Source organism: Anopheles coustani, chromosome 3 (genome assembly GCF_943734705.1).
Source record: "Anopheles coustani chromosome 3, idAnoCousDA_361_x.2, whole genome shotgun sequence".
Lineage (NCBI taxonomy): Eukaryota > Metazoa > Arthropoda > Insecta > Diptera > Culicidae > Anopheles > Anopheles coustani.
The window spans coordinates 4,210,317-4,221,786 of NC_071288.1; the positions used below are offsets into that span (position 1 = coordinate 4,210,317).

At 46.1% G+C, this 11,470-nt stretch overlaps 1 protein-coding gene across 1 annotated transcript; it reads right to left on the reverse strand.

Annotated features, from left to right (window-relative positions):
* Positions 1–288: 288 nt before the first annotated feature.
* Positions 289–9,468, reverse strand: LOC131258510 (b(0,+)-type amino acid transporter 1). The gene is made up of 11 exons (XM_058259838.1): positions 9,336–9,468; positions 7,269–7,394; positions 6,611–6,730; positions 6,405–6,506; positions 3,797–4,039; positions 2,279–2,549; positions 1,920–2,147; positions 1,740–1,836; positions 1,513–1,662; positions 1,280–1,448; positions 289–698 (listed from the first exon to the last, which is right to left on the reverse strand). The coding sequence occupies exons 1-11, from the start codon at positions 9,466–9,468 to the stop codon at positions 628–630; spliced, it is 1,710 nt and encodes a 569-aa protein (XP_058115821.1). The 3' UTR covers positions 289–627.
* Between the last annotated feature and the right edge of the window lie 2,002 nt (positions 9,469–11,470).

An 11,470-nucleotide genomic window follows, 5' to 3' on the forward strand; every position in this document is an offset into this window, starting at 1 on the left:
TACGCTCCCTTCTCCCTGGGAGGAGGATCTAATATCTTCCTCGCTATGGTTGCTGTGCTTCGATGCATTCAAATCGTTGGCACATTTTCCGGATTGCTTTCGAAAGCCTTCACCAGCCTGTGATTGGCTCGTTACAAAGTTCCAACACTCTCGCCTTTCCGCTCCAAAATGGTATCTAGACACAATATGCTAATCGACAGTTCTTGCATTACTTCCGGCTACATTTATGGTGGGGTCGTCATCAACTAGTGGCTACCAGGATCAAGTACATCAAAAATACGACCATATTATTGCTATTTTTAGATAAAGTCTCCTTTCTGCCTACCGGCCGTAGCCATAGAGAGCGAGCACACGGGGACACGGTTCCAATTCCACAAGTCACAAAGTATCCGACCAACGGTTTATGAACTTCTAAAGTTCTCCAGCCGCTTTCCAGCGCTTTTGCGACCGCGTCATTTTAAGCGTTGCTTAGTTATTGGTGTGATTAAGTACGGGATGCATAGCACTAGAGGGGACTGTGTGACCCCTCCCGGTCTCCCGACTAGCCAAAGGATTATGTTTATGGTTGCTTGTCTGGTTACTTTGTGCCGCAGAAAGTCCGAGCTACAAACGTGGGGGGTAGGTTTACTAGTCGAACATCGCCATCGTGGTCGTGGGGACCACTTCGAACAGCATTTGGAAGAAGAGGGTAACATTGTCTGCAATAGAAAAGAAGAAAGAGAACAATTAGTTTATTTGCTTTACAAAGAACAGATATTACACGAAGGATGTGTTTCCATAGTAACGAGCAGGCTTCACAAGGGAAGGCTGCGTAACGATCCGTAACGCTTTGAAATGTGTCACCCAACGAAGCTTGAAGTTTGGCCGTCAAGCTCGCGCATCGCGCTGTGCATAATTTAACTCAACCAAGCAAACCAACATTTTATTTATACATTTTGGGACAAAGTAACCGAACTCATTGGCTCATGGTGTAGAGAATTTTGGGAGGCATGCGGCTTCAATCTTGACGGGCGTTCGAAGGAAGAGAAGAGTGTTATCAAGTGAAAATTAAAAAAAAACACCGGATGGTTATTAATTTTTGCACAGAATAACCTTCGAGCGTCGGTGGCCGGTTCGAGTACGAGTAAAAGAACCCTCATACAATCACTGAAACAGTGCAGCACCTATCGCCATTCGTTCGGTTTGGTGGGGAAGGATCTTCGCGAGCTATTTTTAAACCATTTGCCATCGTGTTGGCGACGACATAGGATTACGCGATTACGCGAGAAGATTTACTTACTCATGAACTTTGGATGGTAGCCGTAGTGCACGAAGGGAACGTAGAGGATCAGCCCGGCCAGTATGAACAGCACTGCGTACAGGTACTCGATTTGCGGGTTGTCGATGATAGGCGCCACGACAAGGTAGCCGGAAATGACCATAACCAGAATTGGAATGATGATTGGAACCTGCGGGAATGCAACGGTGTCGGTTAGATCGTGGTAGGTTTCGACGGTGCCAGACGGTGCTTACTTTGTAGGGCCTAGGGTAGTTCGGTTTGGTGTAACGCATGACGATGAGGGCCACCATCGCGCCACCGTAGAAGATCCACGCGGTGAAGCTGAAGAAGTCGATCAGGGAATCGATCGTACCGTACAGAACCATTGCGCCGGCAATCAGAGACTGTAAAAGGCAGACCCAGTGAGCCATTGAGGGAGGAGGAGGTCTAGCTAGCATTCAGCCAGCGAATGGAAACTTACGTGAAAGATCAATCCCGGTGCCGGAGTGAGACGACGGACGTGCACGTACGACAGTATGTCCAGCAGATGTCCCTCACGACTCGCAGCGAAACAGAGCCTTTTGAAAGGAAGACACAAAGGGGAAACATAAGACGACATTTTCCGCAGCTCAACGTGAAGGACATGGCCAACGATACGAACCGACCGGCGGCAAACAAGGTACCATTGGCGCTGCCAAATGTACTGATCGTGACACTCAGCGGCATCAGCCAAGCCATCACGCCCAGGATCCGGTTACCGAACGTTACGGCGACCGCCTCCGACTCGATCATCTCCGTCGGGGACATGGCCGCCAGGTAGGACACGTTGATCAGGGCGTAACAGAGTGTCACCAGCGGGATTCCGATGATGATCGAACGGGGAAGATTTCTGGAGAAAGAAATGAAACATCGGTAAGCGTCCTCTCCAGTTGCCTACATTCAGGCGTCAACGCCTACGTTGACCCACGTTCCTCCATGATTCTCGAGCTAATTTAGATGAATTCTTCTTCGAGTACTCACTTGCTCGGATTCTGGATCTCCTCCGTGACGTAGTTAAGATTGTTCCAACCATCGTACGCCCACAGGCCGGTGTAGAAGGCGGTCGCAATGGCACCCATCGACGGCGTGGCGCCACTAAATGCATTCTGCAGGTGCTGCGTGTTGCCCTGGCACAGCTTGTACGCGCCCCCGCAGATGACGATCAGCACCGCGACCAGCTTGGCCGACGTGAATACGTTCTGCACCGCCATGCCGAGGTTCACACTATAACAATTAACGAATAAAATGCTCACTATTGGATGGCCGGCGCAGGTCCGAGTGCGGGAAGTGGAGAGCGGGCGAGTGGAAAATGGAAGAGAACAACAGAAGAAGAAGAAGGACAACGTCCAATTAGTTAATCCAGCCTTAGCATCCCAAAAGGACGGGTTTTTTTTCAGGAACGAAAGGTAAAAACCATACGCGTTAGGTATTGTGGATTTGTTTTGAGATAACAAAACAACGGAAAGTATAAAATGAAACTAAAACGTGAACCAAAAACAAAAAGAGTATGAGTAATGGCGAGGTGATATGTTCTGTGTGTTTGTGTGTGAGGAATGGAATAGAAGGAAAAACAAAGATACGGTTAATGAAAAGGATACCAACGATGGCGATGAGCATGATTTTGAACGATTACGTGTGCTGTGTGTAATGATGGTGATGCAAAAAGAAGCGTTTCCTCTGTGTTTCGATTCCAGCTCGCGGTTAACGTGAACCATCACTTCGTCGACGTACACATGCACACGAGCACATAGAGAGGCACACACACACACACAAAGAGAGAACAGCCTTTTGGTCCGCGCGCTCGTGGTTGGTGGTGCTGGCCGCCGATGGACCCTTCCGAGGCTCGCCAGGCTTCGATCGGAGGATCGGGGTGGTCACCCTCGGGGCACGGGTGGTAGAAGCCTCGGTCCTCTTCCCACTTGGCACCTCGCGGGAACCACTGGAGGATCGCTTCCCTCGGCGAGTGATCGGAGTTCGGATCGGTCTATAAGAAAAGGACATTTTTAAGCACGCACTGCCACTTGCGTCAGGTCCGGGAAGAAGGTACAGGGAATGCTCTGCCTAGCTGCTGCTGTCATTGCCGATCGAAATCTTCCGGTTCGGTTCGTGTGTGCGCTTTCTGCGTGTGTGCGTTCTTTAATCTCTCTCTCTCTCTCTCTTGTCTCTCTCTCTTTGTGGCACTGTGTCGTGATGTGATGCGGGAGGGTCCACACACACAAATACACACCAGCAGTTCATGTCTGACGGTCTGGAATAGAAGTGGAAGCAGTTCTAGCGACTAAAAACAAACCAAAAACCCAAGGAAAGGAATGTACCGAACTGGCGAAGAAACTGAACCAAACAAATCCGTGGCGCGAGGATCCGCTCCTCAACGAGTGGTGGAACGAATGATCACCAGCGCCGGGGACCAGCGCACGCCATCCGAGGACACTCTTGAAGTGGAAAAATAGGAACAACACGGAAACGGCGGTGGCGGGCGGGCGGATTGGCAACACTTACCAATCGCGAGGATTGCGACCATCTTCACCACACTGAGCGGCGGGTCGCACTCGGACACGAACGCCTCGACGGCGTACTGCGCGAACGACAGACAAATGATCGCCATCTGGGACGGTTTGAGCACCAGCGTCGACACCCACGAGAACAGGAAGGCCGGCCACGCTCCGAACGCATCCATAAAGTATGCCCATTCTGCTCCGGACGAAGTGTTCATCGTGCCTAACTCAGCGTACGCCAATGCACCTGGCAAGGGAATGGAAAGCGAAAGGTGAAAGTTGTTGATTAGTGGACACCCTTAAATCTTCCCCACTCTGGCACGCTGACTTAAAGATGGCCCATGCTGACGTTCATCAAGCGGAGCCATATTTTATGACCGTTTTGCCTTTACTTTAGTTTAATGACTCGCAAGAAGCGATTCGAGATCAGCAACCGGATAGACGCCCGTCTACCTGGCACTTTGACAAACGGATCCTTCTTTAGCATGCATCAACTGTTCGAAACGATGCGTTCAACCGCGGTAAAATAAGGTACAAACGTTGACAAGATCGCCACCATCAACGAAACGGGGCTGGTTAACGAAATATTGTTATAAATAAATTTAACTACTGTGCGGAACGAACGGATTATAGTTCTTTGGTTGCATTGTAAACAATCAAATTCATTAAAAACCATTACTGCGAAGCAAGATGGTTTCAGTTCACGATGGTATTTAACGGCCCATAAAAGCTTAAACTAGAGTTTTCAAATGACATTACCAGAAATAATTAAATTTTATGGACAGAAACTACGATAAAACGGTCGTCCTCAACATCACCTTGAAGATTTGATGAGTTTATCAGAAATATCAACAAACATTTACCTGCTTTTACTTAGTAATTTCAATCGACATTAAACTACGCAGCGGTTTCATCCGTTTGACCTTCGTCTATCATTGAGTACTGGAGAATGTCTCTCCCAAAGCAAACATAAAACTACCCTCATGCTTACCTCAGTTTGCTCTTTTTTCACCATTCGTTAACGATAAATATTTTCCTCCACAGACTTTCCACGTAAGCGCGAAGATAAGGGGGCGTGAAAAAGTATTTTCCGATCCAAACATTCTTTTCGCATCTCGATTTATCGACCTTATCGACGACAATCATCACAAAAAAAAGGAATGTGTGTATGTTTCTCACCCACCACCGATGACGTTACGGTGGGTCGTGCATTAAATTCATTCACGCTATTAATAACCCTGACGGTGTGCGGTTCTCTAGCGACCGCCAGGAAAGGCACGGTTTCGGCCGGTAACAGTAATAGTAGGAATGTTTTGTAAATATTGACTACCACAAAGTACAGTGTAAAAGGTCTTGATGAAGGACGGCGGACACAAAAATAAAAGCAATTATTAAGCAAAGCAAAAACGTAGCGCAAAGTGCGTGTCGAATAGGACGTTAACCATCTTGTATAAGGCTTCGGCAATTCAACCCAAGATTGATAGGACAGACGATCAAGCTCATCGCAAACACAAGCCGGTGAAGGATGGTCAATGATTTAATTCTTTTGAAGTTGTTCATCAAAGTGACGAAGATAAAAGGGGAAACAATCGTTAGAAGCAGTTGTTTAATGATGTTGACAAACGTCAAACGAATGCGTGTTATTCTATTTATATTTTTCAAAAATTGATAATAGACAAACATGATAATAAATAAAAATGCAAAGGCGTTTTCAGTACAAATCTCCTTATGGCACAAACAACCAGGCGTCTCCATTCGTTAAAAACTACCGGGCGCCTCCATTTCTTGAGCCTACGAAATGGGTATCAACTTAAAGTAAACCAAAATAGAATAACAACTTAAGAATCTTTGGAAAATGATTCATATTCTTGTACGATAAAAAAAAGCAATCCTCATCAAAATGATCGGTACCCGAAAACCATAACAAACTCAGCAAAGAATGTGCCACATTAACAAAAGCACCGGGCAGGATTTATTGCACTCGGATGAAACGATTTAATTCACAAAATTTTCGTTCCCATCATGTGATATTTTGCGACCGTGTTGCCTCTTTTTCCTGCCCTTCTTTTCTCTTCCTATCAAATTGCTCTTTTCGCTCATTGTTCATGCATTTGCACCCTACATCCAACAACTGAACCCCGTATCATGCCCCAATCCGTTATTACCAGTGTTAGTCTTTTTTTTTATGATCCGTTTGTTTAAAGTGATATTTTTAGATCGTAGCCGCTTCTCCTAAGGGGCGATGTCTCACGTCAAGATCGCGACATGCGACAGGTTTCGCGACGCGATCGTGCAACAGTTTCCTCTAAGAGACTCGGGTTGCATCACACACTAACGGATACCGCGGTACAAGCGTATTTGTCTGTTGACGCATTTTCTCACGCAAAATCCATTCATAGGATGTCAAGGATTTCCGCCTCCGAAAAATCAACCACAAAATAATTCATAGGTAAACATAGCCAATTTCTCAAACTAGTGACACTTTGTCAAAGTGCAAAGCCCTGCCCGGATGACGCACGTCAACAAAATCCCCGATCAATAGCAAGCGGCAAAGCGGCCCCAAAAACAACCCCTCCTCCCGCATGTCATCGGCTTTGATAAACGTGACTTACCTAACAACGAGAGCAACCCACAGGCCATCCAGATGATAAAGCTCACACCAATGGAACCAGTTCTCACCAGTAAACCAGATGGCGACACGAAAATTCCGGATCCTGCGAAAGAGGGGTGGAGGGAGGCGCATGTATTAGCATGAGAAAGGCATTCATCTTGCGAAAGGTGGGCTCAGCTCACAAGCGACCCAAAGTTCTATACTTACCGATCATGGTGCCGACAATTAAAGCAACCCCACTGAAGAGTCCCACCCGTCTCTTGAGGTGAATAGCGTCGTTCGGCGCTGAGCCCGGCCCCTCCAGCGCGTCCCGCATCCCCCCGGTCCCTGGAAAAGAAAAGGTGTAGGGGAAGATTTTTGCAATGCGTTCACACAAATAACAAGGAAGGTTTTCTCTTGATATATTAATCATCACACTTAAGGTTATAACATCAACATCATCTAGAGAATTCCAAGAAATTGCTCAGTCAGGTCAAGATGTGTTTTCCGGAAGCTTAATTGAGAAAACAATTCGCTAATCCGTGACTTTTCTCTTTCCGGAGGACGGAAGCAACAGCAGAAGTTGCACATGAAATAATTTTAGTTCAAGAACGAAAGTTGCCAGAAAACGGAAATGACTCATCAAATAAATCGCTGGAAAAGCGGCACGATGAGCTAATCTTGTTAATGACCGGCTTATCGGGAAACTGTTGGAAGTGAAGCACTTTGCAAGAGTCTCCTCCGAAACCCGAAAACACTTCGGAAGGACGAAAATAAAGATGCGACACTACAGAGAAAACTACCACTAAGGTCAAGGATAGATCATATCTTCCAACCACTTTCCTTATGTCACTAAGCATAATCGCTTTCGGGTTCTCCTTCTTACCTGATGAGTCGGTCTCTGCCGTTTCGGACGTCCCTCGGCCGAGAGTCCCGTTGTGCTTCGCGGTTCCGTTCCCGTTGTGGGAATTCCAGTCTGTTTTTGATACATCTTTAATTGATCCACTGTGTCCTGAGTTGGGAAGAGCAAAAGAGTGATAAACAAAGCAGATAGCGATTAGAATAATGTTAGTAAACAAACATTTCAGAAGGATAATTTCTTAGACGGGCAATCGAGTGACGAAAGATCCGTTTTTTTCCTAAAACTCCAAGAGCGTCGATGTTTAAATACACTTTCAAATGTCGATGCCCATCCATCAATCAAACAAAACCAAGTCCAACATCGATCCCTTTCGAACACAAACCACGATCTAGGGACGTGTTTCATTTTAATGATGCTACAATTACACTCCGTCCCCTTGGTGCTAATTAATTGCGCGAAGGATATATTTATCAGCCCGCTTCCCGATGCCACTTGAAACCGAATACGACTGGCTTGTTCATCATCGTCAGCGGCGTCACCATCGGGCAACCATGGTAACCATGGCACCGCCGGATTCCTTCGACATTTTTTTTATTACCATTCCGTATAGAATCATGCCGCATGCCGCTGCCAGAATTAAGACTGATGAAGCGGAATTCGAACACGCGCTAAAATTGAACCTTAATTGACTCGCACCGGATGGGCAATGAACTCGTGCGATTCATCGGGTTCTTTAGGGATTCGGACAAACGTTTCCACGATCCACGCACGACGAGCCGATTGAGTTTATTTCCCATAAATCGTACACTTTATCAGTGCGACACTAAAGATTCCTTCGAAGAACTTCTATTGGGATTCATTTTAAATACTTTTTCTACAAACTACTACTTTCCACCAGTTTTTTATTCCACAAAAACAAGTCTTGAATGTTTGTATTTTAGCCGAAAAACATCCGGAAAAAAATGCCCACACGTTTTTTCACACTTTTCTTAATCACGTTTCTCTCTCACCGATGATTCACCACTCTGATTATATGTATCCAATCCACGATCTTGCACTGGCCTTGATCTATTTTTTCCTTTTGCTGGTCGTGTTGGTCTAACCAACCCACGTGAAATCCGAACGAACCAGGGAGACGATTGGGGATTTTGGAATATTTCGAATTTTTGTTGAATTTCATGATTTGCTTTTTATTTAAACCCGCTGAGTGTTGGCAGCTGCTTCTACGTGTCTTCAATGGGAATTTGCAAACTCCTGGTGTCTCATGTGTGTGTCTTTTTCTCTTTCTACCTTTGGTAAACTATGATTTAACACTCCCAGCGGACGATGGAGGCGCCCGGTGGCTTAAAGGATTCCAGGAATCGTTTCCTTTTCGAAAGCGCAAAAAATGCCCGCAAATAACACGGCAATATGAAATGGCAAACAGTCGCAAGCGGACACTGCCCCAGTTTCTCAGGTAAAGATAGAAACGCTCAAGACGTCGCACGCAGTAATCCGGCCAACGACATCGAACCGCACAAATATTACGTTGTGACGCCATTACGGCGACGACGACGACGATGGTAGACGTTGTTATATCATCATGGACTTTACCACCTAAGTGGAATATGGTGAGAAGCTCTAGCAAGCCATGAGTTTATGGATAAGAGAAAATTGGTAGGCCCTTATTAAAAACACTCAAAGTCTGGAAGGTCTGAAAACATTTAATCACCCGAAGTAAACCAAATGGTGAAAAATTCTTGCCCCGTAGAAAATCGATAAACCTATCAAGCTATTTGCACGTCCCCGTTTTCCCACCGACGCTAGGGAAATGGCACGTCACACACTCGTGTCCGAATCGACATCCATCAATCATCACTCAATCTGTTCGTCGCAATTCAGGTATCGGGGTTTCTTTTTCCCGTCGGCCATATGTTGAACATGTTGGCGCTTTCGTGGGCGCTATTTTAATCCCCTCTTTTTCTACTTCACCCTACACCCTCGCCGAAAGTATGTTCGATAGCGTTCGCTTGTAGGAAGGAACTAAGTGCATTCCCATTTGCTTTCTTTTCGGTTTTGTTTCTTCTTTCACCATGATGACGAGGAACGCACCTGCATAGCCATTAGTGCATTGTGTAGGAGCTCCGGCAGATTGCTGCTGCTGCTGTTGGTGTTGGTGTGCGCTACGCTCTTTGGCATCGTGATCAGAGGCTGCCGAGAAGAGCTGGGAGATTGAGCTGCGCATGGCATGAGCGTTCTGAGCAATGTTGTCCCGACCGGTTTCGCAAAAAGATCTCGGGAAATATGCTATATTTTCTACCGACCACACACCACTACAGTTCCGGCATTCGCCCGATCTTCTCCAAACTCGTGCTCTGTGTCGCTCTCGTTCGCCTTCCGTTTATAGATTTTTACGGCTATTTCCTCGCTAATGGAAAGTGGTTGGTTGGATGGAAAAAGGGCGCACTACTCCTCCACGAGAGGTTCTTTCACATCCGAGGACACTACGTAAACTGAAGACACCAAACGAAACGATTCAACACCGATGGAGACGATCAACACACGGGAACTTTGTGCACATATGGCGACCACGTGGTCGAGCGGATCCGGGCAAGCAACACAGTCCTTGGGGATCGTCCACACACCAACGCACACGTGCACACAAACAAACACACACACACAGAGAGAACAACACTCGCTCGCTCGAACGGTACCTCCGGTTTCTTCTGTGGCGATGGCGAAGATCTTTGCCTCCGTTCGAGATAAAACTTGATCTAGCCCGGTTCAGGTTCGGTGTTCAACTGAAAAGATTCTTCGACCGCGATTTGCTTTTTTATAGATCACCCATCCGGCGGCCGGGAGAGCGTACGTGTGTGTGTGTGTGTACATTGGGGTGAAAAATAAAAGCACGAACGCGTTCGTGCATCGTTGTCTGGTTGGGAAGGCAGCCCCCGAAAACACGACACGTCACATAATTTTCGTCGCGATCGGAATACAAAGCAAACCGAAGACCGGATCGAGAAAAAAAAACGACTGCCCTCTGTGACACGACGATCCGATGTCAGACGGTGTGGTCCATCAATCAGGAGCAACGAGCCACACACCGTCACTATCACTAGACAAGCGCAATACAAACAAGGCAGCTCTTCCTCTCGGCTCAAACCGACGATCGTTAGATCATTGGATCGGTCTGAGCAGCGTTCGCGAGCATGAAATATTTCCGAGACATTTTTTTTTTTTCATGGTCAAAAATAACCCAAGAGCCAGGAGTTCAAATCATCGGATCGCATTACTCCCGCACGATCATGTCGTTTAGGGTGTAGTGGAGTAAAATAGACGACTAGGATAATATAGTCCACCTTACTGATATTTGGTGGCAAGACAGGTTCAAAATACAGTCTACAAAGAATATATAATGTGGAGTATGACACTAACTCCTTCTAATAAAAAAAGCTAAATATGTTTATCAATAAATTATGCTTATAAAGGCTAAAATAGTAAATACGACCAGCTTTCATAGACTGGTATACGTGTTAACGGTTGGCAAAAGTCGATTTAAACGCTAGTAATTTTCATTCAAAGTAACCGTCAAACGTCTTCTTCATCTGATCTAGCACTTGTAAAATCGAATTACCAAGGCAGAGCTAAATTTTTCATTCTTTACTATAGTAGTTTAAGTGTCTAGTATTTTAATGTAATAATAGTTGCGCTTATGAAACACGGTCACGTTCCCATGGTAAATGGTTACAAGGGCTGGTTTGAGGTTCACAAAGTGTTTAACAACAAACGATAGTTGCAACCGTTTATAGGATAGTGTATATTACCTCAATTGTCCCTACGATTTTCTTTCTCTCTATTGCGTGACCATAGTGCAGCATCTATTTCTTGTCGTGGCGCCATTAGTGTGACCGAAGAATGCTCACCGGTAAACCTGCATGCTTGCACTTGCCCTTTAGTGACACTACCCTGCAACCTCCCTTTCGATTCCTTTCGCATTCTAACAAGCCGAAGCTGAGAGTGGTTGACGCAGGTGCAGGTTGAGCTTCGCATAGCGCCAAACAAACAAGCACACCAACCGCGGTAGTCACGAGTGAACGATACACTATTCTTCCCCGGCCTTCTTGTAGATCTATCCGATTAACTACCTGTTCCTAATGGATTTCAAGCGGACGTACCGAGATCGTTTTTTATGACTTCACTTACTTTTGAAGACGCCAAATGGGAGGCTGACGACCGATTGCAGCTTG

Coding starts and splice junctions, on each gene's coding strand:
- LOC131258510 (XM_058259838.1), bottom strand. CDS start 9,468: ATGCGCAGCTCAATCTCCCAGCTCTTCTCGGCAGCCTCTGATCACGAT. Junction 1,449..1,512: donor ACTACCCTAGGCCCTACAAA/GTAAGCACCGTC, acceptor GCATTCCCGCAG/GTTCCAATCATCATTCCAAT. Junction 699..1,279: donor CTACCATCCAAAGTTCATGA/GTAAGTAAATCT, acceptor TTTCTATTGCAG/ACAATGTTACCCTCTTCTTC.